Source organism: Mchenga conophoros, linkage group LG19, assembly GCF_057382185.1.
Source record: "Mchenga conophoros isolate Kocher_MC1m ecotype Shallow Benthic linkage group LG19, M_conophoros_male_GT1.1, whole genome shotgun sequence".
Lineage (NCBI taxonomy): Eukaryota > Metazoa > Chordata > Actinopteri > Cichliformes > Cichlidae > Mchenga > Mchenga conophoros.
The window spans coordinates 13,852,502-13,879,096 of record NC_140544.1 but is presented as its reverse complement, the minus strand read 5'-3'; the positions used below and the strand labels follow the sequence as shown (position 1 = coordinate 13,879,096).

General features: G+C 39.1%; 2 protein-coding genes across 3 annotated transcripts in view; one reads left to right on the top strand and one right to left on the bottom strand.

The window, feature by feature from the left end:
* Positions 1-6,372: 6,372 nt before the first annotated feature.
* On the bottom strand, positions 6,373-19,120 carry LOC146551896 (semaphorin-4E-like). 2 transcript variants are annotated; one of them, XM_085256255.1, is made up of 15 exons: positions 19,015-19,120; positions 13,107-13,206; positions 11,572-11,717; positions 11,339-11,401; positions 11,132-11,227; positions 10,092-10,191; positions 9,884-9,994; positions 9,598-9,746; positions 9,310-9,485; positions 8,204-8,354; positions 7,889-8,111; positions 7,673-7,791; positions 7,348-7,514; positions 7,220-7,269; positions 6,373-7,091 (listed from the first exon to the last, which is right to left on the bottom strand). In XM_085256255.1, the coding sequence occupies exons 2-15, from the start codon at positions 13,198-13,200 to the stop codon at positions 6,649-6,651; spliced, it is 2,088 nt and encodes a 695-aa protein (XP_085112381.1). In that variant the 5' UTR covers positions 13,201-13,206; positions 19,015-19,120; the 3' UTR covers positions 6,373-6,648. The 2 variants fall into 2 exon arrangements, with proteins under 2 accessions (XP_085112381.1, XP_085112382.1); XM_085256256.1 differs by lacking the exon at positions 11,572-11,717 and having other exon boundaries at positions 19,015-19,109.
* The window catches only part of LOC146551894 (serine palmitoyltransferase 2-like), a 24,603-nt gene continuing 13,916 nt past the window's right edge, over positions 15,909-26,595 (top strand). The window contains exons 1-5 of the mRNA XM_085256257.1: positions 15,909-16,301; positions 19,824-20,018; positions 21,007-21,161; positions 23,086-23,234; positions 26,381-26,505. Coding sequence (XP_085112383.1) covers positions 16,143-16,301; positions 19,824-20,018; positions 21,007-21,161; positions 23,086-23,234; positions 26,381-26,505 — 783 coding nt within the window. The 5' untranslated portion in view covers positions 15,909-16,142. The remainder of the gene's footprint in view (positions 16,302-19,823; positions 20,019-21,006; positions 21,162-23,085; positions 23,235-26,380; positions 26,506-26,595) is intronic.

Here is a 26,595-nt window from a genome sequence, read left to right as displayed (position 1 = left end):
GCTTGCTTACTTGCCACAAGTGCACTGTGCCACCTACCAATAGAAAGGAAAAAATAATGTGCACATTTCCACGAGAGAAATCCCACGCCTGATTCTATCCTAGCCATTCTATCCTCGCTTTTTACATCCAACACAAAAAATGCAGTCGTGGTGCTTTCGATTGTACTCAGAACTCAGAAATTCTGCCTTCTGAATAGGAAGATGTAGGCAACACCAGACTGCAGATGAGCTGCATACAGAGCTGGACTGGGACAAAAAAAATCGTCCCGGGCATTTTGACTAGAGACCAGCCCACCATTATAAGAAAAATCATAAAGCCTTTGAATGAAAATAAACACTGTTGTGACAGTGATGTACACTGTTTTGATGGTATATATGCATCAATCTATCAATTGTTTGTTGCAAGACTCAGATAATTATTTTTTTAAAAGTGAGACATTTTAAATGAGAATAAGAAAGTATTTCCTTGTGCCCCCCTTTCCCTGTTAATGCCCTACATGGACCCCTGGCAACACTTTGCTAGATCCGCCCCTGCACAGTTACCAGCTGTCAGCTACCTAAAAAAGGATCCTGGTGTTATTTGTCTCTCAGAAACAGTTCATAACTTCCCTTCAACTCATTCATGTCACCTAAAAGGTAAACCTGTTTCTCCATCACAGCTCTGATGATTCAGTAAGGACATCTCCTGGTTTCATCTTCATGTTTCCCTCTCACCAGATAACCAAACCATATCATGACCAGCAGGTTTACAGCTGTGGCTCCAGCCAACATCAGCTGATACTAGAAATTAATATTAAATAAATTCTAACAACAGCTGATCAAGCTTAAAAGTGCTGCTGTTGTTTACCGTGACATCCGCTGGTTTCCTTTTTCTGGCGCAAAGTGGGCGATAAATAAACAAGAGAGAAAAGCCGATCAGCTGATCATTGATCAGTTTCATGATTGAAGTAGAAACAGGAGAGGGAGGGTGAGAGGATGAGAGAAGAAGAGGCAGCTGTGCAGCGTAAACACAGAATAACTCCAGCTTTGTGTCTTTTTCATTGTAGCTGAAACACAAACTGTGTTCCTTTTCACCTCAATACGAAACGCATGATATTTTCTCTGAATACGAGACGATTCCGTTTTTTACGGGACGGTTGGCAACTCTAATTAACCTTATGAACAAAATAAAGTTCAACATCATTAACTTCATAGCACCCACCCAGCTGTATAGAAACTCCGTCATGCTAGCTAGCACGCAGTACGAAAAAGTCAGCATAACGAAAATAAACTCCACCTAAACTTGGTTTATATCTGACCCAGATGGACTGCAGGTTATAACTTCTTACCTGAAGTTCAGTTCACCTGACACTCTCGGACCAGCGGCCGCTTCGGGTCTCTCCTCTTGCCTCCCTTTTCCTTCATCCACTGCTGGCTTCCACCACTTGCTAATGTTATTGAATCTGTGGAAGCTCCGCGATAGCCACCACACGAAGTAACGAATAACGAGCCTATCTAAATCCCAGTAACGAGTAACGCGTTCCCGGTTTTGGCATAATAACTAGTTACCGTGCTCGTTACCACAATAATAACATAGTTACTGTAACGCGTTACTTAATAACGCGTTAGTCCCAACACTGGTCGTAATAGACATTTTTGTTTCTGTCCTGGACCCAGATTGCATTTTACCATCGCACTCTCATCCTGTCATACAATAAAAGTGAAGTAATGTCCATGTGTCCACCCCTTATAACTTTTAGACCAACCTCCTCCATACAAAGTGAAATTAGATGGAAGAAAAACATATATATTTTTTCTGTCCACCTGGTATGCAGACAACTAAAGAATCTTTGGAATCCAAGTAATGATGAAATTGTAACTGCAATATAAGTTACTGAATTTAGTTCAGTAACTTATATTCTCAATATAAGTGATAATAGTAATGTGTTATTGTGGAATACATTACACCCAACACTTGCCTCCATGTTGGACTTTGAAACCTGATGTCATGAATGAGGGTATGCATGATCATGTGGTAGTGCCCTGTCACGCCCCGAAACATATTAGTGATGATTTCTTAGGCTATACAATGTGTTCACATCAAAGTTTATGCATGGCATGCTCATGTGCAAAGTCCCTACAAACTGAAGTAAACTTGAACAGTGCTGCAAATAGAGCTCTTGATTGCACATCTGAAGGTTTGAAAGCATTTGTACTTTAGTTTAACTCCTTTGACCAATGTTTTTACAATCTTCTATTGTCCAGTTTAGGTGCTAGCATTAGCTCAGTTTCCTGTTCTTACCTGAAAGGAATGGCACACTGTGTGGTCTTCTGCTGCTCATCTCTATCAAGGTTCACCAGGTTCTGTGTTCAGAGATGCTCTTCTGTGGAGCTCAGTTACAAGTGGTTATTCAGGTTATGTTTGCCTTCCTATCAGCTTCAAGTAGTGCAGCCAGTCCCTAACAAAGTAACCCCTTTGTTTGGCACATCAACAGCAGCTGGATTTGGATCCACCTTTTAAACAGCAAATCTGTGGATGGGCTGAAGAACAACATCCAATCTGACCAAGAAGCAGCTGGGACCTCAGTGGTCCGGCATCAAAAAAAGGGATCGACCATTAAAGCTGAAGACTCAAACCACAATGGGAACACAAGTGAGCTGAGGATGAAGACTGCAGCCAGACTAAACACACAAACACCCGCCAGCTCAGTGACAAAGTTCCAACACAATGCTTACATACATTATCACAGCCCTGCACACCATCCCCACGACCAGCATCACAGAAACCAGTGAAATGGCATGTGCCACTACAACAGCAATCCTCAAGATCAAGAATGCTACATGCAGAGAGAGCCCCCCCATGGAGAAGAAGGTTGGAAACCAAGATCCAAAGAGGTGTGTTCCTCAACTAACAGAGGTGCAGATCTTTCTACTGTGTGGAAAAGAAGTATAACAAGATGTCACACAGAGAACAGAGAGCTGTTCATAGTGTTTTGTATTATTTTATTTTTAAGGCAGTAGCTGTGATCTCAGAGCAGTTTTCAAAACTATTCAAACGTTAGCGCACTCAGTAAACTAAAAGACTCCCATATTTCCTTGGCAGACAACTGAACCTCTTAGATAACATAGTCTGGAGTTGACCAACTACACACCTTTTAAAAAAAAAAAAGTAGTTGGCAGATTTCAATACTATACTTACTTAACTGGACATTATAGTTATGCATGACTGCCATCTTGTGGCAGCAAATGATACTAACACATGATAGTGATATGTGCAGTATACCAAGAATGTTAAGTGGGGTTATCATTTCTTCATTTTGTGTGTTGAAATAACTATTTGAGGAAATCAGAGTGGGACTGTGGTTTACAGGCCAATGTTTCTGACTGTGGAAATGGTATCGTCTGAACTTCTACTGATCTATGCAGTGCTTATCTGCTTTCACTTGTGAATAATCAATGCAAGGCTGGTGGCCAACAGGAAACCTTTCATCTTCAGTGATGTTTTTCAAGGCATAAACACTGGACACACTTACAGATACAGTTATACAGATGAGTATTAGCAGCAGGTTCTCTCTTAAAACTTGTGAAGTTATCTGATTACAACAGCTGTATAATTGAATCCTAAATCGCACACTCCCAGATGCAGTCCCTAAATGTGTCTTTCATGTATGTGCTTGCAATGGCATTTCATTATCTTTCCTTTTATAAATCCGGTTTAGTCACTTCAGTCTAATTACAGACAACAATCAATGTTTTCCGGTTTATGTTTCCTCTCATCTCCAAATTTCAACATATTTCTATTTACTTATTCACATATGTGAGTTAACTTTTCACAAAATGCTTCCAAAGGAAAAAGTAACTATTCCAGTCACATTTCTGCCTTCGAGTTGAGGGGAGAAAGTCTACAAGAGGCACGGGAAAAGCGATGACGAAGGAATAGAAAAAGCACTGGGTATAGACGTGGAGGAGAGAATGACTGAGGCACATGGGAAAGAGAGTAAAAAGACAGACAGAAAAGGGAGAACCAGCCGACATTTAGAGAGCAGTTTTCATTCCCCTGAGAACTAATTACACCATCACCACAGAGCTCAGTTCAAGGCCACTTTAAAAAACTAATGTTGTTTCTTTTTTCCTCCCCCTTTTTCCTCAGCGGCTGCAGATAAAAAACACACAGCTTCTCCAAATACATCCCATGCTGCCATCTAGTGAGAAGCATGGATTTGAACAGCTTACAGAAGGATTAATGAAGCAAAGTGAGTCTGGCACATGTCCTCAAGTGCTTTCTGTTATCTAAACCCAGAAGGTTGTTTTCACATTGATCTACTGGGGTGGGTGGACTCACCTTTACACTCATTTTAAAGGATACTGATGATGCAAGGACAAATATTTTGGCAGCCAGTCCTTGTAATTACAAAGCCCCTTAAAGAGGACCTATAGTGCTTTTTCCCAGCTCCAACATCTCAATTCCTCTCTGCTTGTGACAGGAAGATGTAAACAAGCAACATAGAGGGCAGCCATGTGGATCAGCATTGCTGGTGGTACTGCACTATACTGATGTAGAAAATGAATACCCGTATAGTGGCTGTAGTCCAATCCAGTCGCTGATGGAGTGATGCTTAACCCCGTTCCAGACAGGCATGTGGTGCCAACATGCAAGGAAATAAATAATTCTGCTGCTACTAGCACTTGTAATGTTAGGCGCCCTTGGCAGATCAATGAGCTGACATGATGATTATACAAGATAAAAATCCAGGATAAAAAAAGAGTGTTTAAAGCAGTGTGAAGCCTGAGCTTTTTGGCTCATGTACAAATGTTGAGCTCATTATTTGAAACTTTAGCCATGTTTCATATGAACAGCTACTATTATAGCCGTATACATACATGTCAGAAAGTTTAAAAAAAATGAATAGTTGACCTTTAGGAATCACGAATGGCAATATTCATCTAGACTTTTACTGTGATCCTGATCCACATGAACAGCTTATGTGTTACAAGTTATGTGGTAAGATAATGTGGCATTTATTTCTCATTGTAAAAGCTGCTGCATGAGAGCACAGCAGTTCTTCCTGGCTGTTGTTTCTTGTAGCTCTATGGTGTAATCTATGCTGTTGTATGCATGCCTACCCGTACTGCTATCCGAACCTACAGCGCTTCTGTGACAGGTGTGTTAGCAATGCACAGCATAAGAGCGCACACACAGCTCTTTCAATCTAACACTCACCCAACCCAACCACCACTGCATATGCACACACCCATTAACTCCTGTGTCAAAGCCAAAGTTGTAACAGCCAAAGCACAGCAATGACTGGAGCCATAATCACAGTGACAGCTATATGTCATCCAATAGCTGCAGTAATAATCACTGCAGACAGTGAGAAGCTGGATGGACTAGCTGCCATTATTTCTGAATGCTGTGCTACAGGCTGAGCACACAAAGCTGAGGGTGCCCTGAATTATGCTGTGCTAGCAACCAGTGCAGCCTACTCCTTTATACATGATGCCATCAAACAGCTCAGCCAATCATTGCAGGTGAGAGGAAATGTAAAATGTACTTAAAGCTTTCCTCATCATCCTTAATTGAGTATTTAAAAAGAAATGTGATACGGTAGCAGCTTCCAACATGCATACTGTATGATTAGAATGGACTTTGTGGTGATACAAGAGGCCTGCACGCTGGTTAAAGTCAAATATTCAAAGATACAAAATCATAGAAACATGTGCTTTATTTTTATTTTTGAAGGTTTTTAATTGAAAAAAACATTTTAATGTCTCTTATCTACAGCGGAGTCCTTAAATATCATAAGGCAGAGATGTCAAACTCATTTGACATTGTGGGCCACATAAGACCCACTTTGATGTCAAGTTGGACCAATTAGATTCAATTTTATTTATATAGCATCATATCTCAGCTGTTGCATCAATGCTCAACCAGTGAAACTCCTCTTTCTGTCAGTGTAAAGCTTAAGTATAAATTTAATTCTGACATATCTTCAAATAAGAAAGCGAAGTGAACTTTCAGCCACAGGTCTTAGTTTTTCTACATTATAAACAAATGCTGCTGTATTAAATGAAAAAAAATATGTCAACATGACTCTTTGGGCTTAAACTGTGATAAGCAAAATTGCAGGAAAATTTTCACGTAGGTCATTATGCAGACTTGTTTTTCTTACTGGAAAAAAGCAAAAACAAGAGTTTTTCTGTAATTTAATTGTTTTTCTATTATTTAATTACTTTGGTTTAGTATAAATGTAGCAAAAGCTGTGAAATAAAAAAAAAACAGATAAAAGTCAAGATAAATTACATAACATTGTGCCTAATAGATAAAATACACAAACTCCAAAGTCCATAGGTCGACACTGGCACTGTTTGGCTCACAAATATGACAATAAAATATAATGTCCAATCATTTTATTGAATCACTGTATTTTGGAAGAGGTAACAATTTCAGTGGGTGTAATGATGCTGAGTTTGGAATTCCATGACTGTTTTCATATGGTCTGTTTTTTATTTCCTTTTTTTGCATTAAATGTAACAAAGGTAGAGGAGTAGAAGAAGAGCACCGGTCTGAGATCTCACAAACACTGATGCTATTGCCGGTGTCCTTTTGTGCTAGCATCCTTCCCACTTTGAAGCGGGCCTTCCTCCATGCATCTTTAACGTGCTTGGTTCCTAATAATTACAAGGCCTCATTTGATGGTTGTTGCAGTTCTTGTTGCCACGTCGAATGTTTCCTTTTTTTGACTTTAGGTATCCAATCACCATAAACACAGCTTTGGAAAATGAGACCAAGGAAACAACAGCAGCCATTATGCAAACAGCAGCCCTCAGGTTCGTCATAATGGCATCAGTGTCGTGAACCTTAACAAGGTACTGAGCAATGGTTTTTCTGTGGACTCTGCCCTTCACTGCTTCTACTGTCTCACATCTGTACAGTCCAGCATCAGAATAGGAAGGTCTGATGATGAGACCCAGACTCAATACAGTGAATTGTGGACCAAAATGAAGGACGTTGTGAGAAAAGTACCAGATGATTGGTAGGTTGGTGTCAGGGGAACATGGGAGGAGCTGAGATATGTTGACGTTGAAGTAGACAGTGACAGGTTTCTTTTTTGCTGAGGGACAGATCAAACAAAACAAAAGCTCTTTATATCTCCATGTTGTTGTAAATGGTAAAAATTAGTGATCTGTTTTTGTCAGCCTGCACTTGCTTGCACTGCAAGAGAATGAATGCTGCACTTACACTCAGAGGGTGGGCACATCGTGATGTCTCCATTACTGAGACTCTGAATCCTAGAAGGAGGGAAAAACCTTCATTTAGTCCAAAGCTTAGCACTCTCGCTCTTTAGCATGGTCAGTAATTTGGCTTACATTGATGAGTTTGATGCACCAAAAACCGATGCACACTGGCTTCTGATCTGGTCCCAGCCACAGTATGGATCTCTGGCAAGAAGGCAGTCATCACATGATGTGTAGCGGCTACAGTCTCTAAGATTAATCTGAACAACTGCATTACTGGTGCCACTGTACAGATGGCCCTACAGGGAAAAAACAAACAAACAAAACGAGTTTACAGCCATCTCTTTACAAGCATATTTAAATTACTACTGCTCAGAGCTGAGTAAGACAGCCATTAAACTCAAGTTAAAGATTTCCCAGCTTAATTTTGCATTTGGACAAAATTAGTGAACCTTACAGTCTTGGAGGAAAGCTGCAGGAAATCCACAGGCTGAGGCTCTGTAAACAGCTGCAGCTCCTCAATGATACGCCCGTCCTCACCTTCAAACTTCACCGCCTTCTGCAGCCAACCAGTATCTGTGGGAAAGAGAAATGAATCCATCATGGAGCTTCATCTGTCAGTGTGATTCATCTGTCTTGTGTGATTTTGTTACTGGCATGGATGAATGTGCACCTGTGCCGACGAACATAATCAGGTGCTGTTGTCCATCCAGTGACGTGACTTGGTCCACTACAATGTTCGAAAAATGCGTCATTGGCTTGAAAAGCAGAGGCTTGCCAGTCATTGGTGAAACCACACCCTCCATCAGAGGGTGGTTCTTTACAAACAACAGCGTTGTGTCTGAGAGGTTCAAAGAGCTCGTCAGGCCGCTGGCACGCATTTCATCATCAATGCACTGAGTATATGACAGAAAGCAAGTCAGATTATGTTGTTTTTTATTTAAAAGGAAAAAGTCAGTTAATATATAAAGTTTGGCTTAATACTCACTGAACCAGGGTAGGGGGATGGCTCCTCTCCTGTGTATATGTCCCAGTTCCCAGTATCCAACTCAGTCAGAAACCTCCCACTAAACACCTGGCTGATGTCTGACAGCTTGTATGCACAGACAGCAGAGTGACTGCAATCACAGGAGGGCTCCCTGCAACAGATACAAAAAAATCCCTACAGCATATATATGACTGCTGATACACTGCTTATACCTGTACTTGGTATTTGTTTGCAACTTAACACAAAATGTTTTATCTCAGAAAATAATTCTAATATTTCACTTGAAAAAGCTGAATTAAATTTATTTTGGTATGTCTCATTTTGTCATGTAATGACAGCAGCTGTTTTAGCCCATATTAACCACATTTTCCCTGCAGACTTGGAAAATGTTCCAAACAGACTCTTGTAATGTCAGGAATGCTTGGCCGCCTTAATTTAGTGCTACAGAAATGTTCTTTGAAGCTGTTAGGTGTGGTTGGGCCAATTATCCCTCTTCAGTAGTTCCACTGTGGTGTCACTCTCTCTCTTCTTCATCTCTTTACATGCACCCTTTTCTTAAATCTCTAACCCTGATTCATCAGTAAGTAGGGGTTTTCTATGATCCGCTGTGAATGGAGATACATCTTCACCCACTGGACTTGTTTCCTTTTCTGATAGCTAGTTTTGAGATACTAGACCTCTGAGATCATTATCAGCCAGCTTGTGGTATCTGTTGTTGTTTATTGTCTCTTGTGTTTGTTCACTTTTACTCTGCCTTGTGATTTAATCCTGAGATTATTTACTAGGTGGCTTTGTGACAAACTACAGAAAGTTCTAAGAGAAACATGGTGCACCACCATATTTCTAGCAGTGAACAATTGCTGCAAGCTATGATGAGATGACCTGAGCTGTCGTGCAAGATTTTGATTAAATTAATTCACTTTGACCTAAAAATGGCACCTTTTATATATTTATCTGGACATCCATCACCCAGTCGCAAAAATCATTTAATCAAACTACACTGGAACATTGAACTCATGAAGTCATTACAGTATACTGTTGCTTTGGTTTTATCAGTACTGTACATGCAAAATAATGATGCTATAATACAAATTAACACAGCTTACGAGTTGGAGATGAATGTGGCGTAGAAGACGCTGTTCCTCCAGTCATTCTCGTCTGAGAGGAGAAAAACATCCTGGACCAAAGATGGTGAGCCAACATCTCCAAATGGACAGTTCAGTCTGGCTTTCAGGAAAGAAGTCCACTTTTGCTGTAGTGTCCTTTTGCCCCCCAAGTCGCTCTAAAACCAAACCCATAAACAATTGTAACATTTGTGCCACGTTACAAAAACATTTATTGCACACGAACATGGCCTTGATATTTTCTTTATCAGATGAGTTTACAGTAGCTACCTTACACACACGAGCAATCCTGGACACTGGGATGCTGCCGTGAAGTTCCTCCACAGCATTTTCATAGAAGAACAGAAACACGTTGCCATCTTCACCCTTGCTGCTATTTTTGCTTGCTTCAATGAGGCTTATGGAAATCATGGTGGGATCTGGGTCAAACCATTTACAATATGAGATCAAATAGTTAAGAGTTTTACAAGGTGGAGCTATTAAGGTCTGTCTCAGGTATCTGACACCTTATAATGAGGTACATAATTGGGTTACATGTCCAGAAAGATGAAATTACCATTTAACCAGGAGCGTTTTAATTCAGTCTTGACAGGGTTTAGTCCGAATCTCTGGAACACCGATTCTGTACCCAGAAAGTTTGTCGAAGCAGCAGAGTACAAAGTATCACCTTTTGAGTGGAGAGGAAAAAGCTTTAGCTTTCTGGAATCTCATCTTATGCCAGACTATTATTCATCAAAGGAAGAAGAATACATACAGCTACTCACCATCCATAAAGGTCGCAAAGCGTTGGTAGGGGTCAAAAGGAATTTTCCCCCGACCTGTTTGTGTTTTTCTTTCCAAGGAGAGAGTTCCGTTTGTTAAAGTCTGTTAAAAGATTAAATCATGTTTAAGGGTCTCACGTTATTAATCAGTGTGGACAGTGTTTTCACTACATGCTAAACTTTACAAAGTACTATAAGCTGTTACAGTAATGGCAGAGTTTGGTGTAGTATTGCATTTTCTTGTCATATTTTTGACTTTTGTTTCTTGTTTTCATTTTTATTTTTTCAAGCTGAGTTTTTGTGTTGTTGTTCAGGTGCACACATTTGTTCTAGTCTCCCGTGTGTATAGTATTTGTCCTGCTGGTTTCCTCATGTGTCCTGCACTTTCTCTGTGTGTGATTGTAAGTAACAAAAGTAATTAATTTCATGCCAAGTGAACTAGCATGCCTTATTCATTTTCATGCCAAAGGGTAAATAAAAAAATCGAAACAATATCTCTGACTCTCTATTACTAAAATACCTAATTATGAACTGTAATAAGGTTAAATAACCTTGTTCTGCCAAACCTTTTTTAATAGCCTCCGATTTCATCTAAAGATCACCAACTAGCACTTCATTTTATATTTCCTTAATAAATAAATCAATAAATATAATGCTGCAAACAATATGACTGTTTACAATGATGGTACAAACAGTTAGGCTAAGATTATCTATAAAGCTATTTAGCAACCATAGATGACAGGTCAGTCCCTGAAGTTTAATATTTTACTGTTGAAGATGTAAAGTAATAAAATAAATCCCACACTATATAAAACGGTGTCTGTTTGAATATTATGCATTATTTCCACTAAATTGTTAATTTTATATATTTTTGCTCTGTTGCTCCAGCTGCAAATTGAAACACAAGCCGATGCTTGTCTTTGGAAATATATTCATCATCTCTTTTCCCATTTCGGATATTTTATTTTCCTGATTTAGTGGCATATCCATGTCTTTACGTTTGGTCCTGTGTATTCTAAGTTTGCTTTTACAAAGATACTTACCATATAGTCACACACAGGGTTGAAAGCGTTTGTCCCACACACAAGCATTTTACTGTCCCCCATTGTGTGCAGGGTCCTGATAAAGTTATCACATTCCTGTTGGAAGACCATACAAAAATAAAAGAATAAAGTCCCAAACTGTAAGTTGTGTTTGGGAGTGAAAACCTCCACGTAGAGCTGATAATATTTGCTAACTTTTTACTATACCTCAGCACTCTTGCCCTTCATCTGACAGAGGTCTTTATCTGCAGAGCTCACAGCCCATTTATTCTGGAAGAAAAAACTACTGGTAATGACCAAGACTCTTTTATGTTTGACAAGCTTCTTATGGTTCTCTATTTGAGTATTTTGAAACCTGCAGATTAATTCTTTCACATTAAAAAGGGGTCGCCATTCTGAAGTAGAGCACAGCGGTCTACTCAGACAAACAAAGGTCATACCTCGCTGGTCTGTTTGGTGATGTCATCCAAGCTAAGGGTGAGCACTTTCCCTCTGGCACCAAGGACAAGCTGACCAATGTCTTCTCTTACCATCAAAGAGCTCAAACTGTCAAAGCCAGACTCTTTGAACTGTTTCAAGTTTATGTCTAGGGCAGACAGGTGGACAAGGAGCTTGAGGTTATCATTCAAACCCATGCATTTTAATAATGTCCGCTTCGATGTGTTATGTTGCGTAGTCTATCAAGTTTTCAACAAAAATGCATAAATGCCTGTTTTATTATAACTGTGTGCTTTGATTTAGAATATTCTTAATCATATATATTGTAATATATATGTATATCAATGCTTTGTCGAAGGTGACCCTACAAATATTTGCCTAGGTTAGGTCAAAAAGCTGAATTTTAGCTGCATAATAATGGTTATTATAATAATAATAATAATAATAATAATAGTGACATTGCTCCAGAAACCAATTAGCATGACTGTTAAAGCATGATGGTGTATGCAATGGATTTGAAGGAGAAACAAGAACCCTTGACACCTAAAGTGAGGGGATCCAGTGGCTCTGATATGCTCTGGCATGATGTGGGTGCACTGTTACCAAAAATAAAAGGTCACTGCATAACAATAGAGGATTATTCTGTGATAACCTTTCATCATGTGATGAAATATTACAATCGTGATAGAACTGGTGTCTAGCAAGATGACAGCCAGTCTATAGAGACAGCGCTTCAGATTATAAAGTGCTGCAGAAAAAGTGTTCGCCCCCTTCCTGATTTCCTGTTATTTTGTATGTTTGTCACACTTAAATGTTTTAGATCATCAAACAAATGTAAATATTAGACAAAGATAACACAAGCAAGTTTTTTAATGAAGGTGTTTATAACAACATCCAAGGAACTGCAGGTCCCACTTGCCTCAGTTAAAGTCAGTCAAGACAAAAACCACTGCTAAGCAAAAGGAACATACGGGTAAAGGCTCATCTCAGTTTTGCAAGAAAACATCTTGATGATCCCCAAGACTTGGAAAAATACTCTGTGGACTGACCAGACAAAAGTTGAACTTTTAAAAGGTGTGTCTCCAATAACATCTGGAGTAGAATATATTTGTCTAATATATGCTATGTTATGTTATATTTGTCTAATATTTACATTTTTAAATTAATTTTTAAATGTATTTAAATCTGTGTGACAAACATACAATAAAAGGAAATCAGGAATGGGAATAACACATTTTTCATACCTACTTATCCGATCACCAAATCTAGACCTGGACTGAAATGTTAGGCAGTGATCTCTGACACCAACTTTAAAACACCAACATCTTCTGTTAATATTTTCCATCTCTCCAGCAGAGCTCCTTTAGTGTTATATATATATATATATATATATATATATATATATATATATATATATATATATATATATATATATCACATCACACTGCATAGTATATAAAATAATTTGCTCTTCATTAGTCACTGTGTACTGCTGTTAGGCTCTCTTTCAAACTATCATGTAAATAAGATGTCTTACCTTGGAAGGGAACGCTCCTGCGGGGTGTGTTGCTTGATGCAAGCCCTTCACTCATGACAAGGAAGCAGTAAAAGAATGTGATAGGATGCGTCATCGTAACCTATCAGACAGGGAGAATAGCAAAATGGCCATCAAGTTGAAATGACACAGATTAGGTCAAACGTTCAGTGTAATGCATGCTGCTTATTTCCCACTGGCACGGGAGCTCATTTCGGAGAAGAAAATAGTGAGGAAATCACAGTTTCTGTTGTAATACATAGTCATCACAGGCTCACTGCAGTTGCTGGTGTGTGGCAGCCGAACCAGAGGAATCACAAATGCTCCACTACCATAGAGGAATCATTGTAATCACGTATTTGGAACTTATTTTGATTATTTTTTGCAGGTACATGCAGTTACTGACATCAATAGTGCAATGCAGAGTGATAGTCTAAATGGTATACCATGTCAGGGCCTTGGCACCATGTTTGTCCAAATGAAATCATTGGGGAGAGACAAATGACTGACAGAGAACATTAGGTCATTAGTGGCAATAATCAGCATTTAATTAAAGCCATGTGTTGTTTCCTTGTAACCATCACTCAGGTGCAATGCACGGTCCGAACACTTATAATTAGAGACTGGGCACATTTCAAAGTAAATGAAAGATATCAAATTATTATTATTATTATTATTAATAATATCATTAATATCATTATATTGTCTGGCTCTTCAATTAGCAGCACCCAAACTCTATCAACATTTTCATTGACATTTGTTTTCCTGACCCTTTACTATGTGTTCCTGAGGCCATCAGTCTCAGGTCTTCAGTCTTTATTTTTACACAGCAATTTTCACTTGTTGCCATTCCAACCTTGCGCCACAAGAGGGGGTAGCTAGACTGTATTTTCAGCAGAAATGATCGCAGTCACAAGGACAGTGAGTCAGAAAGCTGGTTTGATGCTTAACTCGTGATCTTGTAGAATGTGTTCTGAAAGCCTTTAACAGGGCAGTGCAAAGACATGAATCCACAAAGAAATCTGAGAGAACTTGCACCACCTTTTATCTCATATTAAGTGGATGATTTTTTTAAGACTTGTGAGCATGTTCGTGTTTCTATTTGCACACATATGACAAGCCACAGTTCCATAATTAGTTAAAAATCTGATACGACACATAAGAAGATTGCTCCATATCATTTATCAAGCTCATTAAAGATTTCTTTGCGATTTGTAATTGTGTTTATTAAATCTGGGGCTGCAGTGGAATAATAAGCAGCTTACTTAATGGGAATTTTTGCTCCTGTGCCAACAAACAGAATACGTGCCTGAAGATATGCTGTTCAACCTGAACTCAGACGACTGGGAAGTGTTTTCAGCTTTTTCTGTTTGTCACTGTGTGTGATGGACTACAGACAGATGTGACACGTGAAGGAAGGATAAACACGGCCAAGATTCAAATTAAAGTCTAGTGTTTTGTTCTTTTTTCCGTCAAACACAGAGTTTTTTATTGTTTAAAGAATGTGGTGCCATTTGATATCAAACCATCTTGCACTTGTGACGCCATAATAAGTACCTCCACTAAGGGGGGGATGTATTTTTCTGATAGCATTTGCGTACGTGCATGGGTGCAGGCATGTCATTCTGTATGTAAATACAACAGCGGGAGAGGTTTTGAATGAATTCTGATAAAACTTGGTAGGAGTGTAAAGTAGAGTCATGTTAACAAACCACTGAAATCTGGCTTACATCCACCAGGGTCTTTAAGGTCAAATCTATGATTTATTGGAAGAAAATTGATCCCAAAAAAATGTCTTATAACTATAAACTGTGATTTTTACAAGTGCACCGTATAAAGGTTTAAAATATTAGGTCACATTTGACCTCTGACCTCTCCTTCAAAGTCAATAGATTGATTTCAATGTCAAATTGATATTAAACATATATATATATATATATATATATATATATATATATATATATATATACAACTATTTAAAACTATGTTTCTTGCATATAGGTATACAGGGAATAATTTGTGGGGATTCTAGTGAAGCTTTCATAAAATGTCTTTTTTATCTTCGAGACTATGCTCACAATTCTACGGCCTTTAAATATCATCTCACATTTGACCTTTGAGTTAACATTTACATTTCACCTTGCTTTTCTGTCAAGTTGACCTGGAAAGTATATATCTATATCTTTAAAGATAACACATACGATAAGATAACACTATAGAATAGTAGTATATCATTATATCATAACCTCAAGTTATTCATTTACAGTTATTTGCAAATCAATACCTATTATCTACATAATGTTTATATTCAAAGTGCAGTACTATTTCCAGAAAATAAGGTGCCTTCACATGTGTGGACTTTATATTAGAATTTTGAGAATAGTTTTAAGGGTAGGGTTAGGGGGTTAAAATCACCCTTGATTAGCTTCTTAACTGCTGTTAGTGTTTTAAAGCTGCTTTGAAGTTTTCAGTTTTTCTTTCCCTGTTTGGAAGTACTGTTTGGAAGTACTGACGAAACGTGATGAAACTATGGCGATTTTACCCCCTCATGCTAATCATTTCAAATTTATTGTGAAATATTATAAATATTAACACTTTAAGTTTAGTTTTTAATTGTATATAATTTCTGTTAATCCTCCTGAACCTCATGTACTTATGACTAATTTGTAATATTTTATTTATTTATTTATTTATTTTAAATGACATCAAAAACATCTGTAATGAGTTGTAATCAAATGTACATAATTTAAGCCACGCCTCTCTGTAGACATTATGGCCCCGCCCCCACCAGGACAGGCTTCGGTTTACATTGGTTTACGGGGCGTTGTTTTCCGGTATTGAGTATCTAGATTTTCAGGTTACACAGGGAGTGGGCTGTGCGTGTGATTGCTGTTCGTGGATGTGAGCGTGTCAGGGAGTTTGTAGTGCGTGTGCTTGTAAACGTTCACTGCTCGGATACTGTCACCGCTTTGCACCGCGGGCAGGCTCCGTGTTCCTACATGCAAGTTACTGTGGCAGCTCCACCATTCCTGCCCAGCAATGACCGAAAGCCCCGAGACCAAAGCAGCCGACGACGAAGTGTGTCGGCGGGTGAAGAACGGGCTGAAGCCGGAGAGAAACGGTTTGGCAAAGAGCCTCTACCCCCGCCCCTGCCATGAGCGGCCGCCCAAGAACCGCTGCCACACCGCCGAGGAGGAGGTGAGGCCCGGGATGGGACGGGTCGGATGGGTTGGTGAAGCCGGGGAAAGCATCCACTCTGTGGACTCGTGACACCGAAGGATGCTGTTAAATTCCCGTTATTATGATAAAGTCCTGTGGTGTTCGGGTAGGACAGCTGACCGAGTCCTGCTGCTGACAGCAGTCTCACAGCATGCTGTCATCGAGTTCTGATGTTTCCCGGCTCCTGTACAAAGTAAACGCCGAGCTCCATTTTTTTTAAAAGTCCACTTTAAAAAGTTTCAGCTTATTTGTCAGGTTAGATACCTCGTTTTTTCTCAATGACTTACAGCAGCGTTTTAATTCCCCATTATAATATTTTTATTTTTTAAATCAAAGTCTAAACTTTGAATGGCTCCTTGATGCTCTCCAACCCATTTTAAGAGGAGTCCAGGTTTGTGACTTTGATCAGAGGCTCAAACTGGGAATGGAATAACTCCAGACAATTTTGAAACAAATCTAAAACTCATCCACTCAGTTGATTGTTCTTTAGGGAGATTGTTGTGTTTATTTCGTGCAATATGTCAGCTTTTTCTTTCTGTTTTAGTTTTAAATCTCGTTCTTTGGCTCTGTTCATCTTGGCTGTACTTTTCTCTCACTTGTTTGGCAGTAAAAGTCTGGAAACATTTCTCTTTCATGAGGCGGTTGGCTTTCATTTGCAATCCACACTGAAACTGTGATGAGTTAGTGATTAGGGAGACACTGAACCAGTGCGCCTGTTCACTTCAAGCTGTCCGCTGAGACTTGAGTGCATGCTGCAAAACAGCTCTTCCCAAATAGGCTAATGAAATTTCCACCCTTGGGTGCATCTTCTGTAGCTGGCCCAATTAATGGGCCTCCTCTGACTGATTAGGTGCTGCTACACACACTGGCATTGAAAATACAGAGAATTTTTTCCCCTGTTGTTTGAGTCAGATTAATATTTCTTGAGAGGAAAGTAATCCCAGTTTTCTCCAGCGTGTGGTTCTTAAGTAAAATAACGTGAAGCACGTTGCTGTTTATTATCTGATTATTCTAGTCACTAAAGAATTTGGTACAAATTGCACAGAGGGTTTCTGCCACACTTGCTTTTCAGGCTAAGAAACTGAGTGCCTGCTGACTAAACCTCAGCTGATTAGGGTTCATGCAGATGTCAGCATTGCTATTCTGTAAGGAATTTGAGGGAAAGGCATGACCGGTCACATGCAATGCCCTAATAGCCATGAGCGCGATAGTGAAGTGAACTGCACAGTGCCCATTAGGTTTCATTGTCTATCCAATTACTTATCAAGATGTAGAAGAAAAAACATTAGAAAGTGAATTCTATCTGTTCAAGTTTATCAACACAACCTTCTCCTCCCTTATTTGGCAGTCAAATCATCGCTCTCCCTGTTTACTTCCCTGAGTACAGAGCTGAACCAGAACGTAATAGTTTGGTCTTATCTTCCTTTTTCATACAGTCTGGCTTTAAATAAGTACCTCTAAGTGAACCATCTAAATGTCAGCCAATAAAAACAAAAGTTAAACCACTTTTTCGTAAATAAGACAAAGGAAGAGGCGAAGTATATTGTATGCACAATGACATGGAAGTTTATTCCTTTTAAAGTCTTAGTTAGGAAATGTTGTGAATCTCTTTTTAGGCTAGGTTTGCATAAATACAGGTAGCAGCGGTTGGGTATCACTGTAACATAATCCTGCGTAGTATGGCTTCAGCTACTGACTTTTTTTATTTTTAAGTAATCAAAGGATATTTTTCACTCAAAGGTTTCATATAAATTGGAAAATGGTGAAGAAATTGAATAAAATGTAGTTTAGCACCAGATATGACAAAGACGACTATATTTGAAGAGCAGCAAATCAAGTTTGTGTATTTTTTTTTGTTTGTTTTAATTTTCAGCTCTTTGATGTTACACAGCACAAAATATCAGCCACTGCCATTATTAAGATACTAGCGAGCTAATTTCAGTCAAGAAGGTGGATAAATCGGTACATCTCTACTCAAAATATGTTTCAATTATCAGAGCACTCCCAGGTTAATTTCAGCTAGATCAGCAGATTTGTCAAACATATTGTTGCAGTTTGATTTCCTCATTTCTTTTCACTTTGTTTTTTACTGGCACTTTGGCTTTCAGAGTATCATCAGGTAGACACCCTGCAAGCTAGCAACGCTGGTCTCGTATACTAACTGTCAAAAATATAAGTCTGTTTACCAGCATCTATACAAACACCATTCACAATGAACAACACTGTGCAGAGCTGAGTTAAAGACTTTCAAAGGTAAAATTACAGTGACATGGCAGGGAAAGATGAGCCAATATGACAGGCAAACCTAACTCTGAAATAATTCAGTGGTAATTCTCCATATTAATGCAGACTGATATCTTATCCGTGAGAAGCTCTTCCACCATGGTAGCTTAGAGAAGCAGGGCTTATTGCAGAAATAACCAATCAAACTGAAATAGGGACTCACTGCTGTCAGAGCTGCTCAGAGTTTTTTTTGATTTTACGACTTTGAAACACAGGGCGGAGGCTTCAAGCTCAGATCACAGCACATCACAGTGAACAAAAAGAGATGATATCTCAACACATTATAAACATGCAATGAGAGCAACCTGCTACGTGAGTGACAGAAAAGGCTGCATTCAATATTATGGAGTGTTAAAAGTGAAGCGACCTTTCTTTGTACTATAATTACAAAGTGTAGTGTATACGGTACCTGCGCTTTGCTTGTATGAACTCCTCTTGAAAACTGAAGCGTTTTAAGCTCTTTTTCCTGCTTGACTCTACTCTGAGCACATGCTCCCACTTACATTTAAAGTTGTTATTTTTTAAATGTGCTGTTTGAATGTGACAGATTCAAGTATAAACACAATTCTTCACAGCTTCTTAAGCACCCATACACATTGAAAGATGCCTTTTGCCACAAGATTATTATAACAGATTAAATTGGTTATTTTTATTCAGCAAAGTTTTGAATCAGTTGTCACGTTTCATTGCATAACTTGTATGACCAAATGTAAACCATGGAAGCCATGGATGCACTGTGGGCTGCAGTGTGAGCCTTGTTCTATAGCTTGGACTTAAGAAACGTCCTGTAACATTTACTGACAATAAACTACTTTATTGTTTGTTTGTTTTTTGCATTGGCTCCAATTACACACAAATAGTAACACAGCGTGATGTGAAACATGCTAGTACTACATATTGATAAGTCACATTGCTGCCACTTGCAACACAATCATCATTATGCCAAACTTGTATATATTTTATTTAAAAAGGGAATAATTTAACCAAAATTTCAGCATTTTTTTTGTACTTCTTTACCACTTTTCTCTGTTCAGCAATGCAGATGATAATGTTTCATGAGTCTTGAAGTTCATTTAGTGTTGTAAAATTGTTGTGATTGTATTGTTTGGATTGTTTTAAGTTATTTTGTGATTCCTAGTTTGCATGGCAGATATTATTTCATGTCTTTCATTAAAATAATTAAACCACTTGCTTCTGTACATTTTCTGATTTACATAGGTCTATGCAGCGTCATACAACAGCAGGCTGTACAGCCGGCCCTTCATCGAGTACTTTGAAGAGACCCCCATGATGGTGGCAGTGCTCACATACATGGGCTACGGCATCCTGACCATCTTTGGCTACCTCCGTGACTTCCTTCGTCACTGGAAGATTGAAAGGTGCCACATCGCCAGAGAGAAAGAGGAGCAAAAGGTAGGATGAAAAACAAATGCAACAGTAAATTTGCAGGAACACAAAATCAATTGATCTAAAAGGTGGTAATCAAAGTTAGGGCTCATGCTAAGAAATTCCAGATAAAGGCAGCAGTTGAGAAACTTGGCTGCCCTTTACCTAAACGCAGTAGCTGTAGCGTTATGATTGCTTCTGGCAGGGATTCATCTCGCATTTCAGGTGTTGAATGGTTCTTATCTGGGAGACTGAGCTCTAATTACATGTTGCCTGGTGACCAAATTGTTGCAGTGTTTGTGCGGGAACAGTAGTGATAACAAAAAGGGGGGGGGGGGAACCTTTTGTAGTTTCATTAATCAAAGTAAGCCAATGTGATATTTGCACACTACAAAGCAAGCATCCATCCCAATCACTAGAATCTGCAATGTAGGTTGTCATATTGCAAACATTTTAATCAGCATTGCTTGAAGCTTGGTGTTTTTTAAAGAAAGCAAGCATCAGTTGTTTGAAATGAACCTGTCAGCTGTAATTATGTCCAGCTATGGGGAACTTTACATAGAAATATTCTTTGTTGCCTTTAATCCAAAGTGTGCATGCTTAAGATTGCATTTTTGTTAGAGGTGGAACATTTTTAGTGAGTGACACTCACTTTTGTTTCCAACATCTTATGTAATGTGTGAAAGTAAAGCCCATTGTTCTCAGAATTTAGTTATGTCAAGGAAAGGAAGCCTTTCGTGGGGAAATCATTAAATGGGCCCGACGATATCGGACGGATGTTTTCCTCCATGAAACAAGGAATATCAGCTCCCTTGATCATGTGTGTTCTTTTAAATGTTGTTGTAATGCTTAAACTGGATGAGATTAAATTCTTTCCTTGTGAGCTTTTGAAGAAACTTGAAACTGTGAAGATCTAGATATCGTTACAGGAAATACCAGTGATGTAGGAGAAAATTCCTATATGTTGTGCTGCTTTTTACTTTCCTTTATTATCTACCTTTTCATCCATGTGTAGGATTTTGTACCGCTCTACCAGGATTTCGAGAACTTTTACACCAGAAACCTCTATATGCGGATAAGAGACAACTGGAACAGGCCTATATGCAGCGTCCCGGGAGCCAAGATGGATCTGATGGAACGAGCCACCTACGACTACAACTGGACTTTTGAGTGAGATTAATGTAGCTTTCATTCAAGAGCGCAAATATTGTTATCATTAAGCTAACCTTAAGGATTTCAGGCACACAATAGCAATGGGAAGTATGCTTTATAACTGCTATGTTACCAACATCACACAAAGTTGGCCAGGTTCCAGACGTCTCTCACTGGACACGGCTTTTTAAAAGCTCCGGCAGGCCTTTCCATTACCCCTGATTAAATAAAACACGAAAACTAATGTACAGTACAATAGCACTAGACTGATAAATCAGCCAGATATCAGGTGACATTTGCTTAATGTGTTTGCATAATAGACAAAAAACTACCTTATTTGAGTTGTGGAATTCAAAAGATGCTGGAAACCTGCCTTTGAGATTGACGTGGTTTTCATAGAAATTTTTCACCTGGACATTAATATTAATACACATCCCCAATATCCCCTGATATGATACGACTGTATGACTGTAATAGGAGTTTTGGTTTGTGACTTGGTGCATTAATTTGGAACAGAATTCAAGATTTATAAGACCAGGTTTACAAAGGTTGCTTTTCCTTTTGAACTGTCCTCTTTTGACAGAGTCTGTGCCCACTCCAGCCTTAGCTTTCTGTTGAATTTCTCTTTTTTTGAGCACAAAGTAATAAAAGAAGCTGTTCACTGGAGGTTTGTTACTTTTGTTTCACACTAAAGGCTGTTGTGGTGAAAATCCTGTTTTAGCTGATTGAATAAGTGACTCAGAAGGTGTAGAGTTGTTCCTAATAAAGTTTATTTCTCTAGATCCTAATAAAAGTAGAGAAATCTTGAACACATTTATTACAGCATTATATTGCATAGAGCAGGTAGGATTCTCACCTTGTTTACCTCTGTGTATAGTATGTAAATTCTATGAACAGACAGAACATGTGTACTCAGACAATATAAACATAAGACAAGATAAGACCAGAAGCTTGTTGTTTAGAGTCCATTGATCACTAATCCTTAAGCAGGGTTTGGTTTCATGCACATGAACAGTTAAGGTGGACAGGGAAGGTTGGATTGCGTTTTTAATTTGTCTCGTGGTGTGCTTTGGAAATCATCCTGTTGATGCAAAAAGAAATAAAAATGCTATTTTTTTTTTTTTTTTTGCTTGTCAGACTGTGTTACCTTTGACCTTTTTGTAGATTTAACTAAAGAAATGTGAACAAATTCTGTGGTTTTGCAGCACGGTGCTAATAACAAAGCTACAGTTTAATAGTTTAAAGTTGGCTCTTTGCCAAGTTGTCTGTTTGTGGAGACACAACACTGGCTCATCCAGCGAGTTAGGTGCCTTTTTTTATGCTTAAGTGTTTATATTTCAGTGTTAAGTGGCTTAACAAAGAAGGCATGTGTCTGAAAATGTTCAGGTACAAAGACTGGACTGGAAATAAAAACCATTGAAAGACTTTCAGGAAGCCTGGACAATTGTTCCTCAAGACAACTTTAAAAATTGCACGTCATTCTGGTTCTTGGCTGCAAAATATAAAAACATGTTGAATGGCTCTAAGACTTTAGTACAGAATTGTATATGTAGCAGTTTTGTACTATATATATATATATATATATATATATATATATATATATATATATATATTCGCACTCTTTATATTATGAAGGTGATAACCCCAGAATGAACAGCCATGTAGCGTTCATCTCATATTAAAATCGGTCCAACTTAAGATCTATAATGTTCGTGAAGTCAAACAAAACACACAAGTGAGAAGATGTGGGAGAGACAGACACCAGAAAGATTGGAAAAACAAAAAAGAGCACGCTGATGCTATCAAACCTCTCAGTCTAGTTTTTAATTACTTCTACCAATCATTACTATTAATTATACCAATCTGTTTCCCAAATCATTAGTTTCTTCTCATTGATTGTTTCCTGTGTCTGTTTATCTTCTCCTCTCGCCCTCTCTTGCAGATACACGGGTCGGGTAGTGCAGGATGTGATTAACCTGGGCTCGTATAATTACCTCGGCTTCGCTGAGAATACAGGTCCATGTGCTGACTCCGCAGCTGAAGTCACTATGAAGTACGGTGTTGGAGTTGCGAGCACGAGGCAGGAGATTGGTACAAACACATGGCAAAACACAGACACACCCGCTACCTTTGCTATCACTGCTGGGTCTTAAATGGCAAGACTGAGCACAGCTGAATTCACCTCGGTAAACAAAATGTCATAAACCAGTTAGTTTAGTAAAGCTGTGGGAACTAGTATGATGATCATCTGTGCGCGGTGTTTGAGCCAATTGCAAATTACCGTGACTTTTCTGTCTTTACAAATGCTTTCAAATAAGTCTCACTGACCACTTTGTAAAGTACATTTTAGGCATTAGTCTGGTGTTGGAGCACCTTTAACCTTAAGAAAGGTTTTAATTCTTCTTGGCAGAGATTCAGCAACATGCTGGAAACATCCAAACACATCTATGATGCAAATCTCTCCCTTGGTTGTAACGAGTAGTTATTTGAGTTACTGTTGCCTTCTTATCAGCTTGAACCAGTGAACTGCTGCTCTCACTGGATCTTTTCTCTTGTGTGGGAAAATCCCAGTAGATTAGCAGGTTCTGAAATGCATCGGGCACCATGCCACATTAAAAGTCACTGAACTCACCTTTCTTCCCCTTTCTAATGCTCATTTTATCTTGACTATGTTTACAGGCCTAAATGTGTTATCGTTGCCATTTAAATAACTGATTTAATATAGTTGAACACGTCCCTAATAAAGTGGCTGGTGAGTGTAGATGGCTGTAATGCTTATGTACACTATAGGAGTTTATGTCCAACATATTATGTTGTTTGTTGAAAAATATTTAGTCATAATTGACCACTTAAGTAGAGCTTGGATCTTGGATTTGTACAAATACTGGAAATGGAGCGAAACACAAAATATAACAGTTACTGGTTAATGTTGCAAACATGTTGTATCCTGATTGTTTAATTCATACAAAAGCAAAGAGACAATATTTAAAGTTTTGATAACCTCACAGGATGCGAAGAAGTCTGTGCCTCTATGTGGGAAATACTACATGTATCATAATGAAATCCACAACTTGATGTCTTTACACTTGGATGTTATATGATCTGGACAAACAAGATATATCATGTGAACTTTAAGTATCTGAGTATCGACAGGTTCCTTTTTTAACTCCCCAGACAGAAGCACAAATTTATTGGAGCAGAATGCGATCAGTGCAGTTTGTCAGTCAGCACGATTATGCAAGAAATCTCAAGGTGAAAGTGATTAAACTTGGTGGAGAGGAGAAGCATGGGCAAAGGAGGAAGCTGTTCTACTTGGTGAATACAGTGGGGCAAAAAAGTATTTAGTCAGCCACCGATTGTGCAAGTTCCCCCACTTAAAATGATGACAGAGGTCAGTAATGTGCACCAGAGGTACACTTCAACTGTGAGAGACAGAATGTGAAAAAAAAATCCATGAATTCACATGGTAGGATTTGTAAAGAATTTATTCGTAAATCAGGGTGGAAAATAAGTATTTGGTCACCTCAAACAAGGAAAATCTCTGGCTCTCACAGACCTGTAACGTCTTCTGTAAGAAGCTTTTCTGTCCCCCACTCGTTACCTGTATGAATGGCACCTGTTTGAACTCATCATCTGTATAAAAGACACCTGTCCACAGCCTCAAACAGTCAGACTCCAAACTCCGCCATGGCCAAGACCAAAGAGCTTTCGAAGGACACCAGGAAAAGTATTGTAGACCTGCACCAGACTGGGAAGAGTGAATCTACAATAGGCAAGCAGCTTGGTGTGAAAAAATCAACTGTGGGAGCAATCATCAAAAAATGGAAGACATACAAGACCACTGATAATCTCCCTCGATCTGGGGCTCCACGCAAGATCTCATCCCGTGGGGTCAAAATGATCATGAGAACGGTGAGCAAAGATCCCAGAACCACACGGGGGGACCTGGTGAATGACCTGCGGAGAGCTGGGACCAAAGTAACAAAGGTCACCATCAGTAACACACTACAACGGCAGGGAATCAAATCCCGCAGTGCCAGACGTGTTCCGCTGCTGAAGCCAGTGCATGTCCAGGCCCGTCTGAAGTTTGCCAGAGAGCACATGGATGATACAGCAGAGGATTGGGAGAATGTCATGTGGTCAGATGAAACCAAAGTAGAACTTTTTGGTATAAACTCAACTCGTCGTGTTTGGAGGAAGAAGAATACTGAGTTGCATCCCAAGAACACCATACCTGCTGTGAAGCATGGGGGTGGAAACATCATGCTATGGGGCTGTTTTTCTGCCAAGGGGACAGGACGACTGATCCGTGTTAAGGACAGAATGAATGGGGCCATGTATCGTGAGATTTTGAGCCAAAACCTCCTTCCATCAGTGAGAACTTTGAAGATGAAACGAGGCTGGGTCTTCCAACATGACAATGATCCAAAACACAGCGCCCGGGCAACAAAGGAGTGGCTCCGTAAGAAGCATTTGAAAGTCCTGGAGTGGCCTAGCCAGTCTCCAGACCTCAACCCCATAGAAAATCTGTGGCGGGAGTTGAAAGTCCGTGTTGCTCGGCGACAGCCCCAAAACATCACTGCTCTCGAGAAGATCTGCATGGAGGAATGGGCCAAAATACCAGCTACTGTGTGTGCAAACCTGGTAAAGACCTATAGTAAACGTTTGACCTCTGTTATTGCCAACAAAGGTTATGTTACAAAGTATTGAGTTGTATTTTTGTTATTGACCAAATACTTATTTTCCACCCTGATTTACGAATAAATTCTTTACAAATCCTACCATGTGGATTCATGGATTTTTTTTTCACATTCTGTCTCTCACAGTTGAAGTGTACCTCTGGTGCAAATTACTGACCTCTGTCATCATTTTAAGTGGGGGAACTTGCACAATCGGTGGCTGACTAAATACTTTTTTGCCTCACTGTATCTGTCTCACCATCTTAACCGTGAAATAGGGAATTGGCTTTGGCAGTGGATCCTTGAGTTCTCTTGTTTTATTTAACCTGAACAAAGCTGGGGTAGCTGTTTCCCTCCATCTCCAGTCTTTATGCTTATTTTATTGATCTTCTGTGGTATCATCTCCCAGGAGAAGCAAGTAAATAAACAATACTAAAAAAATCGATGTCAGTTTTAGAACTTCAAGGTGTTCAGTGGTATCCGTTTATTTTAAGCTCCCATGTTTTTTGTGGGTTTTTTTCTTTTAATTCATGTATTTATTTATTTTTTGTTCCTCAGGTAACCTGGACAGACACGAGGAGATGGAGAAACAGGTGGCTAGGTTCCTGGGTGTGGAATCAGCCATGGCGTTCGGCATGGGATTTGCAACTAACTCAATGAACATACCAGCACTCGTTGGCAAGGTAAGACCCCAAGTGACACAGGGGACAAGGATGAGCTTATTTTTAGCAAGATATCCTGGATGTTCATGGGTCTTTTCTAAGTATGTTTAC